This window comes from Eptatretus burgeri, chromosome 6 (assembly GCF_056783735.1).
Source record: "Eptatretus burgeri isolate ZD-2024b chromosome 6, Ebu_testis_v1, whole genome shotgun sequence".
NCBI classification, from domain to species: Eukaryota; Metazoa; Chordata; class Myxini; order Myxiniformes; family Myxinidae; genus Eptatretus; species Eptatretus burgeri.
Genome location: NC_140966.1, coordinates 29,631,869 through 29,656,868, shown reverse-complemented (window position 1 = coordinate 29,656,868; position 25,000 = coordinate 29,631,869). Strand labels below are relative to the sequence as shown.

Sequence of the window (25,000 nt, the reverse complement as noted above, 5' to 3'; positions counted from 1 at the left end):
ACCGCTTGTGGGCACCGAGCGTCAGGCTGTCCTGGACTCGTACAGGGCGGGCGCCGAGCCGCGGGTACAAAGTGCGGCCTTTCCGAGGAGAAGTCGGATCAGGAATGATACACGCCCACTTCTGATCCGTCCAATCAGCAAGCGCGGGGCGATTTGGCCCCGCCTCCAGGCACGTCGGAGTAGAATCGATATATGCAAATTCGAGGATCAGGGGAGATTCACGCCCCTTTTTCTCCGTCCAATGGGCGAGCGTGGCTCCACCCCCGAGCTCGTTCTGATCCAGAAATTTGCATATGGGTTCTCCTACACCACTATAAAGCGCCGAAGGCGGGGCGAATGAAGAGGGAGTTTTTCGGTCAAGGGAGTTGGAGAAGAGTCAAGGCAAGTTGGAGAAGTGTGGCAGCGGCAGAGTGTGGCAACAGCAGTCAAGTCGGGTCTGGAGGAGAGTCAGTCTGTCGGAGGTCGGAGTCTGTCGGGGTTCGGAGTCTGTCGGGGAGCTGCAGAGAGGGGAAGCAGGGAGCGTGGTCGAGGTCGCAGTGGAGTCGCTCGTCGTGGGACCCAAGCAAGCCAGCTATCCTCTTTCCCCAGAGCATCAACAATTCCCCCCTTTCCCCCCCCCCCGCGCTGAGATAGTGCGAAAAGGGGGCCCCGTTCCCACCCCACTCCAAGCAGTGCCAACGAAACCCGCGAAGGAGCGCGGAGTCAGGGCACCGCCACCACATTTGCGGCTCATCACAAGACACGGGTAGGCTCCACCCGGTCTCGCGGCCCACAGGTCCCGTCTGTCCCCTTGTCGTTGAGGGTGGCCCTTTTCTTTTGCTTTTGAGTAAATGTGTTGTCGGCGCCGTCTGTAAAGTAAAACTGTGTAAGTGTTGCCGTGTGCTCGTGTAGTCGGTAGTAGTTCTGCATTGTTGTGTTTCTTTTGTAACATCTGCTTTTGGTGCACAATTGTTGTAATTGTATATGTGTGCTTTCCGTGTGCCACGGAATAAATGTGCATTATGTTGAACTGTTTTTCCCGTTTCGCTTCGTCTTTTCTTTAATTGAATCTCCATCTTGCTTCACGTAAAGGGTTGGTAGTGGGCTTAATACGCCCGATAATTAATCGGAACCGTCGAGGCCGACGTTAACACCACTCGGTTATCCCGATAGTACGGAACGGGTCGCTTAAGTGGCCCGTGTCCGGAGTCGACCTGCGGCGAGGTGCGATCGCCCGGTCTACCCTCCGTGTGGGTACTTAGGTAGGTCGAATTTGGCGAACAACCCTATCCCACGTGGGGGGCCGATTGGCACGATCGTGGTGAGGCCGAAAGGCCCACCCGTGACTATTTCCCGGCGTTAGTCCGAGAGAATCACGACAGAATTGTCCGTCCGGTGGGCGACGTGCCGCGATTCGAGTTACGTGGCCGCTCGCACGCCGGCGGGCGCGAATTCGCAACAATATATACATATTGTTATGGATCTGGAAACCATAAGCATTCAACATACCGATGTCCCAAAAGTCAGTTATGTCGTTAAGTATGTGTGAAGTCAGATCCCTTTCCTTTTGTCTCGTGGGAGAATCAAAGGCATGCGTTGCGATTTGTTTTTAGTTAGGTTATTAAATCTTTACATCCAACAAGCCATCGAACAACCATCCCATCTGCATGACCCCTCAGCCCATCACGATCCACCACCAACCAGCTGCCTTCTCGCACCCTGACGTGCCAAGGCAAGATCTCGCGGTTCCGGTTTCTTGGCTCCCATGAACGTTGTAACTCTTTCACGACAACCTTTGTAACATTACTACTGTTACTCGTCAAGTATGAACCCGCGTGGAAGAGCGGCTGGGGTTTCCCGGCAGGGGCCAAGGCCCCGCCCCGGAAAGGTATGCCGTGGGACCCTGTCCAATCAAAGGCGGACAAGCGAGGTGTGTTCACCAGGGCCCCTCCCGCTGAGGGAGGTCCATAAATTCCCGAGCACTCTCTGAGGCAGGGGTCTTTTTGGGGTCTTGGAGGGTCTTGGAGAGTTTTTGTTGGGTCTTTTTGGAGAGTTTTGGAGGGTTTTTGCTGTCACAAAAGGGTTTTTTGCTGTTACGAAGGTCATCGAGGTGGCGAACGTGTCTCTGCTGGCCCTCGACAAGGAAGGAAAGAGCGACCCCGGCCCCCCTCTGTGGACCCCGCTACTCACCACCCGAGCTCCGCCACGAACCTCGAGTCCCACACGTGCGACTGGGGACCAAACCAGCGACCATTGTCAGGTGCCACAGCACAGAGTACCACCTTTCTCCGACGGCCAAGTACCCAACCGAACTCTGACCCCCAGCTTGTCTCTCTCCTCAGCTGCGAGGTCCCAATAAAGAACTCTGGGTTTCTTTTCATTTGTGTGTGTGTCTGCATGTGTGCCCGTCTTTAAGTAGAACTGAATAAGTGGTTTTGGATCATTGTAAATACTTCTTGCATATTCGCGTTAAGTTTTGCTTTGTGTCTTCATTTACTGTAAATAAAACTTGTTAGAAATGTTCCCAGTTCGTTTTCGTCCCTTATTGAATTGGACCAGCATGGTTCGGATCTGAGTTTAGGCGGGGTTTTATCCCAGATAATCCGTTCATTCCAGCCGGCACGGCTTTGGCAGTTTCCGCTCGGCTGCACCCGAACCGGAGTTGGTAGTTGGAACTCCACCGCAGTCGGTAGAGTGACCTGCTTCGAGCAAGACGTACTGAGGGCGTGGTTTCCCTGGTAGTCGAAATCGCAGAGTTAATTAGGTAAATTGGTTTTAGACAAATCGACCCTATGCTACGTGGTTGAAATATTGGCGACCACGGTCGGTTAAATGACCCGCCGGCTCGCGGAGTTATCCGAGCGACGGCCTTCAATTCCGGGGAGTTTGGTGGGAGACTACGCAAGCTTTCCCCACCTAGTGGTCGTTCTCGCCACCAACCCCCGGCCCACAACAATATATACACAAACATACACGTACTGTCCCAATAATTTAGAGACAATGAAGTAATATAATAATTTTATATAAATCCAGTACATGTAAAATTGTTCACGAAGGTTTTTATTTTTTCTAAATTAAGCATTGCATCGAGTCAAATACCTAAAGATGGCAACATGAAAGGTGTCAGAGATTTCCTCATATAGCCTGGGTGCGAATTCTGACCAAGCTATAAACTCATCCCGGTGTTTTACAAACAGAGCGTTTCAACAATTTATGCGCTGTCCTTCGGATGGACGTTAAACTGGATGTCCCGTCTGCCAGCATCAGTTGGTGGATGTTAAAGACCCCATGGTGTCATTCGTGAAGATTAGGCGAGCTATCACCGGCACCATTAACAAATTCCTGTTATAACCCACAGGGGGCACCGCATCAGAAGTACAGCTGTGCTCCCCAGCAAATTTTATGCAAACTCACATCCATACATTGCATACAAAAGAAGAAGAATGCAATTAACAAAATGTGACAATGTGCTGATGAAAATAAGTTTTGTTCTCAAATGGCAAAAGCTTGCAAAACCAATTACATATGACTGAAGAAAAATAAGGCAAAAGTTTTTTTTGTTTCTGATAAATGTATCTTGGGAAGATAATCAAAATAAAGTTTCTAATTTCAGAGCAGGAAAAAACAAACCATATGGTCAGGTTCGTCAGGATGTTTTGAGTCTGGAAGAAGTTCTTTTGAAACTTATTTTTCAGGTAGGCCTGTTTGGCATTCTCAACCTGAGCACATTAATATGTGGTAAAGGGACACCTGGTTCAATATCACAATCTATTGTCGATTTTTAAATTGTCTCCTAATGTGCTTTGTAATTCAGGTCAAATAACATTTATGTCCTCTAAAGTTGTTCATTGTTAAATTGTTAAAAAACATTGTTAAAAAAATTGTTAAAAAAATTGTTAAAATTAAATTGTTAAAATTGTTATTGTTAAAAAATTGACATTGTTAAAAAAACAAAAAACCAAACAACACCCCCCCACCACCAAACACAGAATTAAACAAAAACTTTTTTTTTTCTTTTTTTTTACACAAGGGTTTTTTTTTCCAATACAGGCAACTAAAGCAGATACCAGTATTAGTTTATTGGTCACAAACTGTGATAACTGATAATGTGACAACTACCCTATCTCAAATGATACCCGACCAGTACAGAATAATTAATTCAAAAACATTATCGCCTTTAAAAAAAAATAATAATAAATTGGGGATTTTGTAATCCGCTCTATCTGTCCGTCCGTCACGCTATCTGCTAAACAGTTGTATAGAAATTCACCAAACTTGGTAGTTATGATCACCACATGGTACGAAGGTGCAAAAGCAGAATCCGTTTTGGCCCCGCTTCTTCGGGCAAAGTCAAAAGGTCAAATACCAAAAGATGCAATTATGGCACACTTTAAAACATTTTAAAAAGAAACTTTGTATATGAAATCAACATTGGTGGATGCATGAAAGATGTAAGTGTTCTTTTAATTTGACCATCGGTTCATGCCTCGGGGCGGAGGGGAGGACCGATGGTCACAGGGGTCAAAATGGAAAAAAAATTCGAACTCAATTTGATATTGGGTCTTTCCTGGTGGAACTTTATACCATCTTTCAACTTTGCTTTAGGTGGGAAGCGTGGGGATTTGCGATGGTGCACCACAGACTTCACTCAATATATTTTTTTCTTTTGAAACAATTGAAATAAAAATTAAAAAAATTAAGGAAAGAAATTTAGAAAAAAATGAAAGAGGGGCAAAGGAAAGGTGTTAGATGGCAACACACCTGTCTCGGTATCCTACAACAGTGCTGTAAATCCTTTGCATTTTTCGGACTAGGCCTTGGGGTGGGGCATCTTCAGGAGGAGGTCGCTCAACTGGCGGTCGTCCACGTCGTTTCTTCGCACTAGGGGGTCTGTCATGGTAATCGTCGGCGTGTCGTCGACCACGAACACCTCCCATGCCCCCAACACCCCCCTTCCGCTTTCGACCTCTCTTCTGTTTCACTACTTCGGCAACTTCATCCAGCGTCCCTTCTTCTATTGCCTGTGGTGTTACACAAGAGGTCTGTTAGCGCTGGCACAAGGTTCACACTGCAATGCAAGGTATTTAACAATCTAACGTCATGTGTATACGTACATGCCAAAGCGAGATGTTTAATGACTAAAGTCTAAAACCGAAGTCGTCCCCCAGTCCACAGAGAGAAAGTTATCAAGTTAATGAATCTACAGTACCAGTAACCTAATTTGAAAGCAAATTTAGACATTGTATCTGCAGAAAATGAACCAAAATAAGCACAATACGACCTGTCAACATGCAAGTTGTGCTGTGACGAGGTGATTATTGTGACACATGCAGGCAGAGAAGGACCTTTTGCCTCAGAATTTACTCTGGCTTGTCTTTTGCTCTGAAAACCAAGTGATCATGCAGTCCTATACGTGACATTAATTCTTCGACACGAGCCACAGTTGTGACGATCTTCTCAACAAAGCTAAAAAACATTTTTGCAACAAAGGGCTTACTTCATGTAATTTTTGCCTTTAACAGCAGCATGACTCACATTACACTTACAAAGTACACACGTTGAAGCAAACAATCATCTTTTGATGAGCTCTCAGGATGATGAGTTGGGGTAAGCATAACACGACTCGAGGCTGGAGGTATACGACTCGCATATGTAATCACTGCGGCTTGCAGGATGGCTTAGAGGTACGCAAACTTGCCTCTGAGCCGTCCAATCTGGGTTCCAATCCCAAACCAGCTATAGACTGTCATCGTTGTATTTCACAGGTAAGATACTTCATCAATGTGTGTGCCGTCCCTTGGATGGACGTTAAGTTGGGTGTTCTGTCTGCCGGCAATAGTTGGTTCACGTTAAAGATCCCACAGTGTCCTTCCTGAAGAGTCGGCAAGGTATCCCTGGCACCCTCAACAAACCGTTTTAACCGACAGGGGGCAGCGGCACTGCCGCAGTCCCAGCAATGATGCAACCAGCAGTCACATGCTGCATACAAAATTAATGAATGAACAAATATTTAACTTTCTATGCGAGTAACTTTTAACACTCAATAGTGCATGATGCAAGCTCATTTTTATCGTGTCGGGGTAAAATCAAATTGTTGATGCACACACTAGAGCCATTTTTCCCAGATGTTGTAGTTTGTCAGGTGATTGTGATGTCCAACTGATTTTTCAGGTTGAAAATAATAAAATCGTAATCCCAATGGAAGTGTAAACATTTATTTCATCGAGCAAGAACATGACTGTTTTAAAGACAATCATGTACTGACTGACAATCATGTTGTATTCCATTTCTGCTATGAATAGGTTTTGTTCATTTTGACAACAACGAAGACAATCACCGATATTTCTTTCTCCAACTGTTGCGTTCAGCAGGTTTCAGAAGACAAATGCAGAGCAGGGGTTTTGCACCACAGAGACAGCAGAGGGCACAAGCAGAGGTATATGTGATTAGTGAAACAGTCCCCCACTTTGGGTTTCAAGTTCACCAAGTTCTATGTTGGGTCAAGCCATCCCACCATCCTCTGTTATTTATAAACAAATGTTTTATACCTTTACAAAGTACAATTATGATTAGCTAGTAGTTCTGAAGCTGTGTAACTGTGGAGACCAAACAGATGTTTGAATCAAATTACAACTATGAGTCATCAACATCCAAGTCGAGGGAAGTTGCTCGTTTGAAACAAATTTAAATTTGTACAAAGGTTAAATAAAACCGACTGCAGACACTTGTATACCCTCTGTTGGCTGATCTTAACATAGCATTTTGTGGATATCATAAAATGGAAAACTTTCCAAAATACAGAAGGGCGGAGGGGTGGGGGTGAGGGGAGATGTGGCGCAGGCATGATTCGTCTATTGGCCTCCACCTGTCATGTTTTTCTTGTGTAGTGTTTATTAGTCCCCGACCGGTTTCACTGGAGGGAGCTATAGGTTTGTTCTCCTTATGTCCGTCCGTTCCACCTGTGGTTTTTTAGACTTTTTTTTCCCATACCCATCAACATATTCAACTAAAACGTGACACATGGCTTTATGATAAGTTACAGAACAAGTTTGAGTTTTAGGCCATTTCATCAATTTTTCAGTTATGCCCTTTTGAGTTTTAGAAAATATCACATCGGTTTTGGATATATATTGTACAGCAATTCTCGCTGTTGTTAATAAATGAATCTAAAAAAAAATTAGGAGTTGATATAAAAATAAATGTCTCCGTTTGTAAATGTAAGTTTAATAATAGCCAGTGTTTTCCATTCCAATGCATAGTTGCCCTTCGAGCAAAATCCTGAAGACTGCATTCAACTTTCACCTGCAATAACTGCCCTAGAGGCACATGTATGATTGACAAAGTTGTTCAGATCTTCATCCAAGTCTTCCCCTTTTCACATACTGGAGGCTCAGTCAAACTTCTGCACGTCCACATGTTTTAGGCTGAGAATAATCCTCTCCCATTGCAGTTTGTCGGGCTAGCCATAACGATGAAAAACAAAAATTATGATTTTAAATAAAATTAGAAAGCATCTCAAAATGCAAAGCCCATCCGCATCTGCTTTGTATCCCAACTGAACTTTCATGAAAACAACCAAAATGAAAATTGACGATTTTATGTAACCTTGACCTTTTGATCTGAAAATGCAATAGACTTTGTATTTTTGGACTTCAAGCTTTTGAGCCAGTGACCCAAAATGCAAATCCCTAAAATTTCAGGTCAATTGGATGAAAATTGACCATTTTAAGTGCCGTTGACCTTCAAACTAAATTATTAATTTGTCTTCTCCATATTCTCACAATAAACTACGTTAAAAATTTGTGACAAATGCTCAAATGGTAAAAATAAATAAATAAAAGGTGCACACACGTACATGCATGTATGCACTCGCACACTTCCGCTGAGCGGGGGAGGGGCTAACAATGAGAGTGAGTGCAATTTCGTTGTCCAGAAGCACCATGTAGCTAGCTGAGCATAGCTCTCACCATCATGTGATAGATGTACAATGCAGCGGGTCAAAGTACAATGCAGCAAGGTCTCGCTCTCGCTATAACTGGAGACATCTTCAGCTTTAATGCCGACAATAGGCCCCAAATTATTTGTCTGTGTACACAATTAGCAGGCAGCTGCTGCTACAAAGTGAATATGAATATGTGTTGCACAAATCAAATGTTGCCCCAGAATATCTGTTGTTCCTGAAGGTCATAATTTGTTGGTTAAATTTGTTAATCATTTATTCTACTTTCCTTCTGCAGGTTCCCACCCATATCTGTAGTGCGTAAATCTTGAAATCCACCTAGATGGTCAATAATATCAGCAACAAATAGAACAAAGACAACCTTCCCATTTAATTGTTCATTAACAACCCTGTAAAGCCTCATCATATTCCCTTTACTCACCCAGTTCCTGATTGGAAGAACAAAGGATTATTGTGGCATGTGTGAAACATTTGTGTGCGAGTAATTGTGAAGAAAAGTAAAGCAGGAAGGGGAAGGGGGCCTCGGTCACCATGTTGACACCTTTGTTTTCTAAAAGGAAAAATATATCTCATTGCTATAAAGGAGATGGTAAACCATCCTGTAGGGGAGATTTTTCAGAGTGTAAAGCTGCATGTTGGTATCGTGGAGAAATTCTTACCTGTAATTATTATTAAGCTGATCAACTCAATTTGTACAATCTATTCTACAAGAAGCGAAAATTTTCCATTACATATATTTGAAGCAACTGAAATAATGGGATTATAAATTAGAAATTACAAGGTTGAATTTCTTGGGTGAATGAGGGAATGGCAGTGGACATAGTATATCTAGACTTTAAGAAGGCATTTGATAAAGTACCGCATCAGAGGTTGTTAGCCAAAGTGAGGGTTTGTGGGGTGGCTGCTCAGGTAGCTAATTGGATTGCAAACTGGCTTCGTGATAGGAGGTAGAGTGGCTGTGAGTGGGAGCATGTTTTGCTGGGAGGATGCAAGTCATGGGATACCTCAGGGATCAGTACTGGGACCATTACTATTCATTGTTTACATCAACGATTTGGATAGTGGGGTAAAGAGTAAGCTTTCCAAATTTGCAGATGACACAAAGCTTGGAGGTAAGGTGGATAGCAGAGGGGGTGGTGATCAGACACAGGAAAGTATTGATACTTGCATAGATTGGGCAAAAGATTGGCAGATGGAATTTAACCTGAGCAAGTGTAATATGTTGGAGATGGGGAAGAACAATGAAAATAGGGATTACAGGATGCAAAGGGTAATTTTGGAGCATGTCACACAGAAGAAGGATCTGGGGGTGGTAATAGATACGAGAGGTAAGCAGGCAGCACAATGCCAGGAAGCTATAGGTAAAACATAGAGGGTTTTAGGCTGTATTCGGAGGGGAATCATTTATAAATCAAAATAGGTAGTGGTAACATTGTACAGGAATTTAGTAAGGCCACATCCAGAATATTGTGTGCAGCTTTGGTCACCACAACTCAGGAAGGACAGAGATGACATGGAGAGGGTGCAGCGCAGGACTACTCGATCGATTCTGGGCCGAGCGAGACTCAGCTATGAGGAGTGGCTGAAGAAGACAGGGCTTTATAGCTTATACACTAGAAAGGAGGTAGTTATGAGGAGATATGATGGAGATGTTTAAGATAATGAAAGGTATAGATAAAAGAAGTGAAGATGAATTATTCAACAGAGTAGACAGTGATAGGACCAGGGGCCAAAGCCTGAGAGTAAAGAAGAGGAGAGTTAAGATGGTTGTAAGGTAGGGGCCTTTTACTCAGAGAGTAGTTAATGCATGGAATAGTCTCCCTGGAAAGGTAGTGGCAGCAGAAACAGAAGATAAGTTTAAATTGGAATTAGATGGGTACCTGGAAGTTATGGAGATAGAGGGGTATAGGGATGTTGAGAGGACTTTCAGGTAGTTTGGGCATTGATGGGTAATTGCGTACATGTGTACGGAGTGCTGTTAGTGGGTTTCGTCAAGGGGTGTTGCGTGGTTGATGTGTGTTGTTTAACCAAGCCCATGCCCCCTCCCCTGGAAAGAAAGAAAGAAAAAAAAAAAACATTTTGCATTTTCTTCTTTTCATCCGTTTTTGATATATTTGCGTGGTGTTGATGTGGCGCAGGCATGATGGGATGAATGACCTCCACCTGTGTCTGATTTCCTTGTGAATGAATCCAATAATGTATGTAGTGGTGGATTGCAAAAGCTCCAGTTTTAAATCCAGCAATAACTAGCTTTGTGTTTTCAGTCCTTAAGGAGATGAACATACATTCCCTTACAAAACTTTCATATGCCAGAGAGAGATGCAAAAGAAAACTGATGAGAATTTCGTCAGATCACAGGATCTAGTTTTTCTGTAAAGGTTAGGTTATAATCTTGCAAGGTGTTCAGATTTCCAAACAAGTAAACAGGAAGTAATCATTGGGTTTGTCTTCAACAACTTCCTAAAATCATACCTTCAGCCATTGGCGCTCAGTAAGCGTGTCGCTATAGTCAACCTGACGCCGGGGACGAGAACCTCGCGCAGACATCGAATCGTGAGGTCCTGGTACCGTCAACCGATCCATGTCAGCTTCATCCTCACGGACCATCCATCCAGGGAGCTCATGCTCCTCAAGTAGGCGGCGCACAGTTCCACGTTCCGCACGCAGGCGTTCCACATCCATTCGCTGGATGTCAGGTGAAGTGGTTGGAAAAAAAAATAATAGAAAAAGAAAGGCAAGAAAATGTGCAAATGGAGCATGATGATTTGAATGAAGGTGAAGACAGGATTATGTGAAACAGGAATTTAGGTGAATGCAATAAAAAAAATTACACCCGTGTGGGGTGACAGTCATCTCTATAATACCACAAGTTCTCAATGTTCAGTTCAGGTAACCGCGAAACATTCCAAACTAACAGTTTAGTTTGAATAGTTCACAGAGATACACAAGGATAATTCTACTAATGACCTAATTAATAAATATATATTGTTCATTTAGTACCCGGATTAACACATCAGAATCACCAGTAAGTGCAATATGTGGTTTTCCGGTCCGTCCACTCTCTGGGGACATTTCACTTCCGGTTGTAGAAAGAAAAACGAAAAAATAGGCTTAGCTCTCGGAGATTATTATAATCCTGTAGATTATTCTTCACTGATTATCATGCAACTTTCAGAATGAAAATTGGTCAAGTATTTATAGAGATATTGAAGTTTGAAAAATCGTTAGAGCAAGCAAATTCATAAATTATTAATTCCACAGAAGTTTCGTGACACTGCACAAAGTAACATGTCAGGTCTGAGAAAACATTTTGTATGCCAGATTCATTAATTATTAATTCTTTAATTATGGAATGTACTCATTGATATATTAATCAGAAAGCCCGAAGCATGCAACATAATTTATCACTTATCCCCTCGTCCGGGATCCGTGGCCTCACCCCACAGCCTGCAGCCCGATGTCCGCCGGTGATTATGTTAGATATCGGCACGATCGAGAGGAGCCTGCGAATCATCCCTGCTGATGCACTGAATTTATGCAATCGTTTGGCCAGAATATTCGTTGTCAAGATGTTGCGTGATGAAAACACCAATCCAGTCACTCAAATTTATTCCGCCGACATACTTCTTAACAATCATCTTCGCCCCAGAAACCACAGTCAATCTGAACCACGCTGGCCACTGGTCAGACGCCATGACCGGACTACTGCGCAGTTCTACTACGCAGTTTGGTTAAAGATGACTCGGCATTTTGGCGCGCGCGCACGAAATTATATTTTGAAAATAAATGCCGACGTTTACATTTCGGGTTTTGAAACTTTTGCACCTTCGGCGGAAAATGTATAAATATAAAAGGCTAAAAATGTGTTTTATATTTATATTTCATTTCTCCTTCCTTCTTTCTTTGCGAATCGCATTGGCGTTTTTGGCCATCTCCCAGATCACGTGACAATCAAACGGGAAGGAAATTCAAAAATCTGTCTAGTTAGACACAAGATAATATTTTTTACTATCATAATCAATAAATAGTTGCCGAATATCTTGTAAAATGGCAGACGAGATAGGTTTTGAAAATGGCGATTTTTATAACTTACGTGACCTCGTCCCTGACCTTGAACCCGGACAAAAGTTATATCGTTGTGCAACACTCATCGACCTCTACGCACATACTAAGTTTCATCAAGATCGGAAAGAAAAATTATTGGCGGACGGACGGACATTTGGTCCGGCCTTATTAGGTCATCTTGGTAGAGATGACCTAAAAATGGATGATGCTGTCGGTCAGGAAGAAAAAGGCTTCAACAAAGCAAGATGAACAGGAAAGAGGAAGAGAGAGTTGTGAGCACTGGAATCAAGGGTGGAGTGGCAAGTGGACATAAACGATCACAAACCATAAAGAGCTCAAATTCCTCTTCGGAGCGGGCAATCATTTGATTCACAGTCTCATCATCTGGAACCTCGTCTTCATCCTGAAACAATCAAAAGATTTGCAGCATTCAGCAAGCAGATTATGTAGAGTGCTCATCATTAAAGGATATGTGACAATCCAGAAAAAACAATACCACCAACAAAACAATTGTTCTTTTTAGTTTCAAGCCCCTTTCTCCAGTCTCTCTTCACCTGGTCCTGCTCCTCATGTTCCAAGATGGCCTGCAGGAACGCACGACGTTCATGGCCCGATGACTTTTGGTCAAACATTCCAGCCTGGATGACTTTCTGGTCCACATTAAGCTTGTACTTGGCAGCAGCAAGGATCTTCTCTTCTACACTGTTAACTGTGCAGAGGCGAAGCACACGAACCTCATTGAGTTGCCCAATGCGATGTGCCCGGTCCTGCGCTTGGAGATCCTACACACAAAGGATGAAGACCAAATGAGAACCACCTAAAATACCTGGATGAACTCAAAAAAACCCATAGTTACAACTGACAGAGAAATCCATTTCTTATTCTCTGGATTATAAGCATTAAATGAACTACATGAACCTTTAGTACATGCAGCTAGTTTTACTTGCATCATGCCACGGTAGTAGTTGTTGGTCTTCACAGTCAAGCCCATTTTGATCAATATATAAACAAAAACCACGGTCCGTCCGTGAGGCCGTGCATCTACATGTCTATTAATTACGTACTGTTTGAACGTCAGTTGCACACTGACTTCAAACACATACGTCTATTAATTACATACCATTGGAATGCACATTTCGACCCTTGAGATGGCTGAGACCCCTGAGGACCCCAAAGCCCTTGAGACCCAAAAGACCCCAAGGACCCAAAATACTCAAGGACCTTGAAGACTTATAAGACCCCATGGACCCAAAAGCCCCCTTTTAACTTAAAGAGCATTTCAAGAGTTGAGACACCTTTAGATCTCTTCACCATTGAGACCGTTTATACCCTTTTGACTCCTGAAACGGTGAGATCTTTACTCCCCTTTAAATCCCTTACACCTTCAGACAGATTAGACAGCTTAGACCCTTGACCAGTTCAAGCTTTAGACCATTTGGATCTTTTTATATTACATATATATATATATACACATATATGTTGTTACGGCTGTGGAAATTCGCAATAAACCATAAAGGGTCCTTAGATCAGTTATGATGCTAAGTTTATGTGCAGATAGGTCCCCACCGTTGTTTATAGGGGTTTCTTTGTGTTCACCGGGCTGCAACTCTTTGAGATAGCCGTTTTTCTTTATCTATCGTTATTTTGAGCCACCATTGCAACAAACCTCCACGCAAACAACCGCCACCAACTACGCCACAACGCCCACCACGCTCACACCACCCCCACAACAATCACCACCATCTTCGCCACTACGCCCGCTTACGAACGCCATCTTGAACGGACCACGGTAGGACGGTTTCTGCGTCGGAAACCGTCCGAGAAGGATTGGCAGAACGAAAGCTCTTGTGAGGCCTGTGGGGTTTTTTCCCGCCTATTTTCCCCACGCTTGGTGTGAAGGAAAGGGGGAGGGCAGCTCGCCGCTGATTGGTGGATGTACAGCGTGAGGTGGTCGGGGTGAAGGAACGCCCCTTTTCGGGAACCTTCTCGAAAGAAGGTGGAGCAGAAAACAGGGAGGAGCGAAGGGTGGAGCCCCACGCTATATAAGGCGGACCGCGCGCGAGACTCACTCTCTCTGTCGGGGTCGTGTTGGATTCTACTCGCTCTCTTGGTGGACGTCATCCTCTCGCTTCATCTTCGAGCTCTCTCTTGGTGGTCGAGGTCAGGCTCTCTCGTCTTGGCGTTGGGCGACCTGTCGGTGAAGGCGCGGGCCGGTGGCGAGTCCGGGCGACGCCTCGGAGACGCAGACGGGAGGTGCAGCCCTGCCGGCTGTGTGGTGCGAATCTGCGCATCTGCCGAGGGACGCCAGAGAGTACTCACCGACCACATCATCGCAAAGGCCCGAGAGCAGGCGTGGCTACGCTAGATGCCGTGGAAACAAGGCGTCGCCACCTGCCCACCGTCACACCTCGAGGGGGCAGGTAACCAGCACGGTCTCGCGGGCCTTTTCGGTCATCCACGGCCCACTACCTAAAGGTTTACGAACCCCGTCTACCTCCCTGCCTATGGGGAGGGTTTTCCTGTTGTTTTTTATGCATCCTGTGGCACCGTGTCCTGTTAAGTAACAACTGTTAAGTGCATGTACATTCTCATTATAGTCGGTCGTATTGCTTTTGTTTTCTATTCCTTGCCTGTAAATTACATAACTGCCTTGGCTGTATATACGTGCTTGCTTGAATAAATGTCCTTGTGTGCAACGTATCCCGTTCGTCGCGTCCTCCTTTCACCACATTGAAAGTGCCATCTTGCATCGTGGAATGAGTAGTGGGTTTTGAACACCCGAGTAAAGAAGAATCGGAACCGTCGAGGTCGGCGATAACAGTGCTCGGTTATCCCTGTAGCACGGAATGAACCGCTTAAGAGGTTCGTGTCCTAAGCCGACCTGCGTCGTGGTGCAACCCCTCGGTAGGTTACCCGCGCGGATATTTAGGTATATCGACATTCGGCGATTCACCCTATTTCGCGCGGGTGGAATGCGGACTGGGTTGTGGTGAGGTTAAGCCCCCACCCATGACTGGCTCCTGGCGGTAGTTCCAGGAGGGTCACGACTGAATTGTCCGTCTGGTGGGCGACGCGGCTGCCATTAGAGGTACGCGGCCGATCGCACGCCAGGCGGGCCAGAATTCGTAACAATATATAATATCACCAATATTGCAAATAAATTGGTGCAAAAGAAATGTTTGTGTTATGATTGGTGTAAATTAAGACGACACAGCAAATTTGTGACGTAAATCTTTGACACACCAAGTGGAGAGGCAAGCGTAGTGAGCCAATCGACGCAAGTACCGATATAAATGCAAGTTGCACGATTGTGTCTGAGTGGGTTAAACGTCATAACCACAGCACGTATAATGATGAAATGATACCTCAATGAAAAGCTCTTGGGTCTTGACAGTGCATGCAGGGGTCAAAAAAATATTGATATTCACGCAATTTTGAATAAGATGTATTATTACTTCTTTTTTTTGTGCACACGGGCAGTTATGGACTCAGGGTCGCTGGTTTGCACCCTACCAGAAGTGAAAAGATAATATAATCACGAATTATTCTGTCAATTCCATCAAATGTATAATTTCCTTTTCATCAGTTTACACAAAGTGAGCGAGTAATTTTTTTTTTTTTGTATACCTTGTTGAGGCGAATGTGAGAGCCAACACACAACGCACAGCAAGGGGGGCATGAGACAAGAGGGGTGGGAGTGGGAAGGACAAAACAGTGGGGAACAGAGACATTAGGAGATCTGTGGAAAGGAAAGGGATGGGACGGGGAACATGGGGATTAGAAGATGGGCAATGGACATTACAGGACTTTCAGGAAAGAAAGCAGGGAATTTGAAGGAGGTGGGCTTGGGGGATTATCGGGGGTAGAAAAGATCGAGGATTTGGATGGGGGTTGTTAAGAGATGGTGGTGAACAGCTGTTTTAAAGGCCTGGAGGGAAGAATGGGAATGAATAGAGTGTTGTTGTTGTTCTTCTTTCGGCTGCTCCCGTTAGGGGTCGCCACAGCGGATCATCCGTTATGATCCGCATACTGATTTGGCATAGGTTTTACGCCGGATGCCCTTCCTGACCCAACCCTGGTCGCCTCTTACGACACAGGGAATAAGGATTGGGTTTCGCCATGATTCCGGGCTGCCCTACACCCCCTCATAGCGCGGCCCAGCACAGAGCACCTGTCCTCAAGCGATCCTCCAACCCAAGCCTCCGAGTAGCCGGATTACAGGTGCACGCCACTACGCCCGGTAATGGGAATGAATAGAGTGAGGGAGTTTATTCCAAAGGCGGGAAAAAAGAGGAATGAAAGAGCGAAGGTGAGCAGTGATTCGTGATTTTGGTAGTTTTACCAGAAGGGGGTTGTTGGCGGACCTTGATCGCCCTGTGGAAATGTGGTGGGGATAAATCGCAGAGAGAGCAGGGGGGCGAGGCTGGAGAGGAGACGGTAGAAGACAGAAAGACCACCGACCAACCTGCGGTGATTGAGTGCGAGGGCCAAAGACTCAGCCTCATTGCAGGAGATGCCAATGATCCAAAATGCCCTGGTTTCTACAGCGTGAAGCCGAGAAAGGTGGGAGGCAGAAGCACCAACCCAGAGGAGAGAGCAGTACTCCATCAGGCTGCGGACAAAAGCTTTGTAAGTGGTCAGGAGCTCAAGAGGGCCGAGGAAGGACTTTGCATGACAGAGGATTCCCAGTCAGCGACTGGCTTTGGAGGCGAGGTTTGAAATGTGGCTTTCTCAGGAAAGGTCATGGCAGATAGTGAGACCCAGAAGCTTGAAAGAAAGGACTTCTTCCAGAGGATTGTTGAGAAAGTGGATGGGGGGGGTTTCTAAACGGTCTTTTCGAAGAGACAGTGAGAGTGTGAGATTTGTCCGGATTGAAAGACATGTTCCACGTGTTTGACCAGTTTGTGATTTTATCCAGATCTGTAGTAAGTGAAGAAGCTGCTGCTTGCTGGTCTGAGGGATGACTAATGGTATGGCAGAGGGTGGAGTCATCAGCAAAGAGATATATAATAGAGGATTTTCCAGAGAGTCGGAGAGATCATTGATGAAAACCAGAAAAAGAACAGGGCCCAGAACGCTACCTTGAGGAACTCCAGCCTGGACAGGAAGAGGGGATGAAAGAACTCCATTTGGGGCCACACGGTGACTGTGACAGGAGAGGAAGTCTGCGAGTCATGAGTGGGGGTGGCCTTGGATACCATAGGAAGAGAGTTTAGTGAGCAGGGCAGGGTGCCAGACTGTGTCAAAAGCACGTGATAACTGATATGTTCAGGGATACGGTTCAGATTTCCTGTCTGGCATTGAGGACCTCCATCCATTGTTGGGAGAGCAGAAGCAGCATATCCAGGGAAGTGACCTGGTCTGAAACCAAATTGATGATCGGAAATCAAGCCATTGGAGAAGAGGAAGGATTTAATGTCTGAGGTGATGATGGATTCCATAACCTTGCTGATGATTGGCAGAAGGCTGATTGATCTGTTTTTGCACGTTTTTTTATGCAGGGCAGTAATATTTGCTGATTTCCAAGCAGATGGCAGATGACCTTGAGCAAATGAGAGGGTGAATAGAACATAGAGAGGGTTAGCAAGAGCAGAAGAGCAGGCTTTGAGGACACGTGGGCTGATGCCGTCTGGACCGGTTGCAGAATCTGATTTGAGGTTTGACAGCAAGCTCTCCACCTTGTCAGGAGAAAAGGACACAGAGTCCAGGAACAGTTGGGTGCGTCTGAGTAAGGTGGGTAGAGAAAGTGATGGGTTTTGGACACAAGGTTTAGCTGCAAACACCGAGTTTAGCCATTCAGCCTTTTCACGTGCAGTATCAGCAGTGCGGCCATTTGAGGTAAGGGAGGGGATGGAGGGGGAACATACACCAGAAACAGATTTGATTAGACGCCACCTGGATTTTGAGAAGGGAGAGGTTTGAGAGTTCAGACTTGAGATTAGATAGATGTTGTTTTCTGGCTCTCCTGAGGGTAGATACACACTTGTTCCGAGCTTTATGGAAGGAACTGAGATTGCCCTCAGTTGGGTTTGCTTTCCATGAGGCAAAGGCAAGTTGTTTCAGGACAACTGCCTCGCCACAAGCTTCAGTGAACCAAGGGCGGGAGGAAGGGTAGGACACCTGAAGACGAGAGGGGATAAATCTGTGCATGAGGGAGAGCAAGTTTCTTTGAAAGAATTCCCAGGATGAGTTGATGTTGGAGAAAGTAGCGATAGGAGACCAGTCTATAAATTTGATGGCTGCTTGGAGACCCTGCCAGTCGGCTTGAGTGAAATGCCAGACTCGACGGCGGTGAGGTGGTTCTCTGATAATAGCCAGAGAGATGTCCACTTTGACAAGGACGTGGTCAGAAGAACCGATTGGAGCGAAGGAAGAGCAGCAGATATTGTCAGGGAAATTTGTCAAAATCACATCCAGAAGAGATGGAGTACCATTGTTGAGATCCGGGTCGGGAAGTTGACTGATTGAGTCAGTCCCAATGAGTCGCAGAAAGCTTTTGCTGAGGTGCCATGACAAGTGAGAGAGGGCCACATCTAGCCAACCGGCGTGATGACAATTGAAGTCGCCACATATGAGGAAGAGAGAGTTTGCATGAGAAGACAGAAGTTGGTCCATTTTTTTGGATAGTGAGGTGTAGATGGAGTCATCACTGCTTGGTGGACGGTACAGTACACATATAAACACGAGGTTGGAGTGGAGGGGAAGCCGTAGCCAGAGGTATTCCTGGGGGTGTGGGGGAGTGAGAGCAGTGCATGGAGAGTGAGGAATAGAGTCTTTTATGAAGAGAGCAACTCCGCCACCAGGACGAGGCTCAGGTCTGTCATACCGGAGGAGGGAGCAACCAGGGAGAGATACTTGGGAGTCAGACACGTCTTGGGGGAGGAAAGTTTCTGTTAGGCAGATTATATCTGGTTTGTCAGTGGCAACCTGTATGGAAAGATCTGAAAGGTTTGAGCAAAGGCCCCGGATATTTGATGTCCACACTTTTAATGAAGAGGGAGGGGAAGGTAAGAAGGGTTGTTGAAAGAGTGTGGGGGATTGCAGAATAGCTAGGGAAGGGGGCCGGATGAGGAGGAGAAAAGGCTCTGTGGTGCTGGGGTAGAGGGGGGACAACAGAGGGGGAAGAAGGCAGTTGAGGATTTGAGGAGGTGGAGTGAAGAGATGGAGGTGAGAGGGCAGTGGAAGGAGGCAGCTTTGAGGATGAGAGGGGGGAGGGGCAACTTTGAGAAGGGTGAGTGAGGGGGATGAATGGTGGGAGAAAGGTGAGGAGGGAGTTTTTGAGAGAGGTGAGAGGGATGCTTGGAGGGAGAAGAGCGGGATGGTTGCTTTGAGAGTGAGGGGTGAGAGGGGTAAGTTGGCACTGAAATTGGAAAAAAAAAAAGAGAATGGTTGATGGAAAGCGAACATTCATCGCAAACTGTGGTTTTAAAAAGTTTTAGGTCAGAAATGCGATTTAACACAGTTCTTGTGGATGCAATAAAGACGAATTCAGAGAATGGAAAGAAGAAACGCTGTAACAGCTGGAATTTTTAGGCAAGGTATGAAGGAGAGGTCGAATTGAGAGCAGTCTGTTTAAATAGTAGCAGAGTAGTGAATTATGATACAGTCAAAAGAACCACACGTGTGAAAGAGGAAGATGAAGCATTTTAAGAGATCGTTTTTGTTATTATTATTAATGTTTGAGAGAGTTTTCAACAGATTCGAAGTCTAATTAGTCTAATAATGATGAAGAACAGTCTAATAGACACCTATCAACAAAGTTAATTCTGATTGGACGTTCTCTACTGATGCGTCATCACCTCCCAATGGTGATGTTAGGTGTTTATAGGTATATGATAGGTGGTCTCGGTCTGATAGGTATATGATATACTAGACGACCCGTGAAACCGTTGGGTTCCTGTTTTGACAGCGGTTGATAAAAAAAAATTTCAAAAAAATAAAAAGATAGCTCCAGCGAACTTTTCCGCTGAGGTTTGTCAAATAATCCCAAAGAGTACTTGACTGAATCAGGGATTGATTTTTTAATAATTTTTTCGTTGCCCGATTTAAACGAAACTTTATACTGCACACCGCAGGAGAATGTTGAGTCATGTGGCCCTAAATTTTTTGCGCTATCGTGTACCGTTTTGGCTCTATTTCAGGAACATACATACATACATATATACATACATACATGATGAGAGTTAGTAAAATATAGAGAGATAGATGATAGGTGATGTCATCTAGACCATTGGGAGGTGATGAGGCATCAGTAGAGAACGTCCAATCAGAATTAACTTTGTTAATAGGTGTCTATTAGACTGTTCTTCTTCATCAGTTTACTTCACTGAGAAATATCAGCAGTCTTAACAGTGAGTGACTATTATGTGGACTTTGGAGGGGGCTGAAGGGGGAGGGGAGTGAGGACTTGAATAAGAAAGTGAGAGCTGTGGACAATGGGTTGGGGACTTGAAGAAGAAAGGGGGAGTTGAGAACAGATGACATGAGGGGGTGGGGGCAACAGAGAGACATAGTTGGGGAATGGGGGTTGAAGCTTGGGGCTGGGTGGGGGCTTGTTGCCTTGGGCTTGGGGGGAGGGGAGGAGTTGAGGACTTTAAGAAGAGGACAGAGAGCTGGGTAGGGGTAGGCGTGCAGAAGAGAGGTGAGAGGCGGTTTGAGGACTTGGGGTGGGAGGGGTTGAGCACTGGAAATCACATGTTACATTGCGCAGAAATTCCACGGGTCCCTGCTATTATGCTGTCAAAGGACGTTCCTCGCAAACTCTCTAAATATTCCACACTCTATTGGGAGCAAATTACCTTCCAACAGCCCGGTGGAACCAGGATATCTGCTCGTAATCTATAAAGCAGAGATGCATCTTCTTTTGGTATTCTCTTGGGTTTTTTTTCTCCATGATCCACCTCAGATTTGCAATTCGATATCGACAGAGTTCCTCTTCCTCTTCTGAAACCTGCTTGCTCAACGGACATTTCTCACAGAATGAAGTCATCCATTCTGTGTTGAATGAGCTTTCATAATTCTTGCTAGCTTGTGCAATCAAGTCAATGGTTCAGTTATTTGAACATTCTCTTGGATCCCATTTCTTTGACAATCGTATCCTGGTATGGTGATGCCATTGTCAAAGACCTGGTGCTTTTCCGTTTGCCAGCTCTTTTGGAGCTCTATGTATCTCACATTCTATCACTATTGGCTTTTCCTCATATTCTTTCTTCGAAGGATTTCATCATACTGCTATTTCGTTTGTATAGTTTTGCCATCTTTCTTACCTCCACCACCTAAGGTGGATGGAGGTTATGTTTTCACCCCTGTTTGTTTGTTTGTTTGTTTGTCTTTGAGCAGGATATATCAAAAAGTTATGGACAGATTCGGACGAAACTCAGTGGGTGAGTCGAGTAGGTGACACAAACAAGCTGATTAGATTTTGGAGTTCCGGATCCAGATCCTGCCCATAAGTGGGATACAAAATGGAAACGGTTCAGTCTGGCGGAGGTATGCGCTCTACCGAGTGCAATTCTAGTTTCACCTGTGTTTCCTGTCGGATCGTTTCCTGTTGTACTCTTCAGGATCCCAATCCGAGACCTAAATTTTCTTGTGATCCCTCTCTGATCTTTTTTTTTTTTAATCTCTTTTGGTTTTCCCACTCTGTTGTCACTTTCCATCTCGATGCCATAGCTGCATCATTCTTTCAAAAGCAGGAAAGCTACAGGAGCGGACATCATAGAATAGAACTGGATTTGATGGTAGTAACGAAGCGACAGTTGTGGAGGTTTAAGAATTGTAAGGCAATTTCCACCCAACACATGCCTGTGGTGATTGTGGGACAGATGGAGAAAAGGAGGGAGGTTAAGAGCAGGGGTCAAAAGATCATTAGGTGGGGGAAGTGGAGGGGAAACGTCCTCATAGAGTAAAAGGAGAGATTGAGCGCTAGGCATGAGCAACTTGGTGAAGAAGGTGAAGGTTTGAAGGAGTCGTCGAAGTAGTACAGAAAGGCGTTTAGGAGAAAAGCAAAAGTTTTGTGTAGAAGAACATCAAGAAAGGGCGCATCGTCGAGGGATAGAAATTAGGTACGGTGGACAAAGGACGTTTCAAAGATGATAGAGAATATCAAGGATAGGGAGAGGCAGCTGGATGCAGGGTTGCTGCACATGTATGGGCAGCAGAAGAAAGCAGTAAAGAGAGCTGTGGATAAGGCGAGGAAAAATATGGAAGAGGAGGCGAACAACAAGTTGGAAGAGGGTGGTGGGAGGATTATGACATATAAATTGGCTCGTGAGAAGGATGAGGATGGAAAAGGATATGACGGTGGGGGGGGGATTACGGTGATTAAGGATGGTGGCGGGAGGCGAGTGACACAGAGGGGGGCAGTATTGAAGGTGTATGAAGGGTATTTCAAAGAGCTGTTGAACTGGGAAGGAAGCAACGACGAGCTGGAGCCACCATGTTATGGGGAGGGGAAAGTGGAGTTGGTGGAGATCACAGAGGAGGAAGTACGGATGGCATTGATAAGGTGTGTACAGAGATAATAATTGCGGCAGAGGAAGTTGGAGTCAGTTGGATGAAGAGGCTGTTGTATGTATGTATGTATGTATGTATGACAGAGGGTTCCATCATGGAGTAATGGAGGACAGGGTTAATTGTGCCAATATGTAAAGGGTAAGGGCAATGTTAAAGATCCGGGGAAGTACAGGGGCATTACGCTCCCAAGTCATGTAATAAAGGTGCTGGAGAGGATTCAAGACGGGAGGAAAAAGAAGAGGGTGGAGATGAAGATCGGAGAATAGCAGCAAGGGTTTAGAAAAGGTAGGGGAATGATGGATTGGATGTTCGCGTTGAGACAGCTGGTGGAGAAGAGGTTGGAGGTACAAGATGAGATGGCACTGGGGATTTGTGGACATGGAGAAGGCCGAATACACTGTCCCGAGAAAGATAGTGATGGTGACACTGAAATGGATGGAAGTGCCAGAAGCAGAAGTTAGGTTAGTGGAAGGTATGTACAAGGGAACAAAGGTAAGAGCTTTGGTTGGTCCTGGGATGTCTGAGGAGTTCAGTGTAAACATTGGTTTATCATGGTGATGGTTTATGTTTATCATGGTGATGGAGCTGGTAAGCAGGAAGGTGAGCTTGAGGGGAAGATGCTGTATGTGGACAATCTGGCTGTTGTGGTGGAGAGTGGGCTGGAGATGCAGGAAGTACTGAGGGAGTGGAAGGAGGCATTTGGAAAGCATGGGCTGAAGATGAGAATGGAGAAGACCGAAGTGATGCGAGTCGGGCAGCAGAGAAAATAAATGAATATCAGGTGAGAGGGGAAGGAGATCAGGCACGGAAATAGGTTTAAGTATCTGGGAAGAACAGTGACTGGGATGGTAAGTCCAAGGCAGATGTGTGGAGGAGGATTCAGGTGGGTGTGAATGCATGGAGGAGGGTGGAGGGAGTAATGGCAGACAGAAAGATATCAAGAAGATTGAAAGGGAAGGTTCTGATGTCACGTGTAATGCCAGCCTACCGTTATGGTCTGGAGATGGTGGCACCGACAGAGACAACAACAGAGGCTGCAGGTTTGTGAGAACAACTGGGTCAGAAGGATTGCTGGACTGAAGAGGGTGGATAGGAGTAGGATGAATGAACTGAGGGAGGAGATTGATGTGCAGATGATTTTGACGGGGAGATTGGTGAAATGCTGTCTGAGATGGGCTGGACACTTGGTGCGGACGGGGGAACAGAGCCGAGCAAAGAGCGGATAGGTTGAGAGAAAGAGGTAGACCATGATTTAGATGGGAGGATTGAGTGAGGAGAGATATCCCTAAGGTAGGGGAAGTTGGAGAGTGGAGAGAGTTGGCTGAGGACAGAGTGAGATGGAGGAGTATCGTGATAAAGGCAGGGCAGAAGCTTGTTGCCATCGGACCTCACCCATTATAAAGGGAAGAGGAGGAGGAGGAGAAATATATGTATATGTATATATATATATATATATATATATATATATATATATATATATATATATATATATATATATATATATATATATATCGCTCACAAGTATGGAAAGACTGACGTAGCATGGTCAGCTTGTGTAAAGTTAACAGAATAGAAAGAGAGAGGTTTCTATAATTCAATACAGACTGAATTAGTTATTCAGTATTAAAATTTATTAATAATCAGAAAAAGTGTGGGTTTTGAACAATTTTTAACTCTCCTTTCTGTCTAAATGGTCGTGCAATACCTGATGTGGGTTCCAATCGCTATCAAAGATAACGACGGTGTCAGCTGTCTGCAGGTTCAAACCAAGCCCACCAGCTCGTGTAGACAGCAGAAATATGAAGTATGGTGTGTCCTTCTGATTGAACTGGAGCAGAAGGTTGGCACGGTCTTCAGCTTTTGTAGTACCTACCAATGGGAGGTAAGCCAAGAGAAAAAAAGATTTGTTAAGTATTTGCCAAGAACTCTATAGTTCAAAAGCCTGGACAACCTCACAGCCACTGCACAATGGAGCAAAGGAACAAGAGATTGTGCTGGATGTATATATTCACCATCAAGGCGGAGGTAGCGATAATTGCGGTAACTGAAGTAATCCTCCAGGATTGTCATAAGGGTAGTCATCTGTGAAAAGAGCAGCACTTTGTGCCCGGTAGCATTCAGCTTAGGAAGGATTCTATCCAGAACTTCAAACTTGCCTGATGCCCGGTAAAGCTCTGCCCTGGGGAGCAAGGGTGACAAAAGGCCAGCTGTATTGATGAAGTCTACATGAAAGGCCACAATGACGAACAATGCTCCAGCGAGTTGTGTGCGCTAATTCAATTGAAAGCAAGTTGGAGTTCAAACATCAACAAATGTTACTCAGTGCATCCAACCAAATTAACATAATAATTACAAGCAAAAGTAAAATACATAACTGAAGGTATAATTCAAGTTTTCAACACTGTAATATAACTCTGAGATGGACCATGGCCAATAAATTTCCTCCCAGATTCCCAGATGTGACATCAAAATTAGTGGCAA

The 25,000-nt window shown here is 45.0% G+C and overlaps 1 protein-coding gene across 12 annotated transcripts in view; it reads right to left on the bottom strand.

Annotated features, from left to right (window-relative positions):
- The window catches only part of LOC147024465 (SWI/SNF-related matrix-associated actin-dependent regulator of chromatin subfamily A member 4-like), a 174,058-nt gene that overhangs the window by 37,065 nt on the left and 111,993 nt on the right, over window positions 1–25,000 (bottom strand). For 11 of the 12 annotated variants that reach the window (XR_015059048.1, XM_085884423.1, XM_085884422.1 and 8 more), the window contains 7 exons: window positions 24,532–24,698; window positions 24,225–24,388; window positions 12,559–12,786; window positions 12,330–12,407; window positions 10,412–10,624; window positions 6,317–6,334; window positions 4,741–5,000 (listed from right to left, as the gene is read on the bottom strand). Coding sequence is in view for 11 of the 12 variants with exons in the window: in XM_085884423.1 (XP_085740549.1) it covers window positions 4,741–5,000; window positions 6,317–6,334; window positions 10,412–10,624; window positions 12,330–12,407; window positions 12,559–12,786; window positions 24,225–24,388; window positions 24,532–24,698 (1,128 nt within the window). In the remaining variant the exon portion in view is untranslated. The remainder of the gene's footprint in view (window positions 1–4,740; window positions 5,001–6,316; window positions 6,335–10,411; window positions 10,625–12,329; window positions 12,408–12,558; window positions 12,787–24,224; window positions 24,389–24,531; window positions 24,699–25,000) is intronic. The other variant, XM_085884426.1, reaches the window with a different exon arrangement.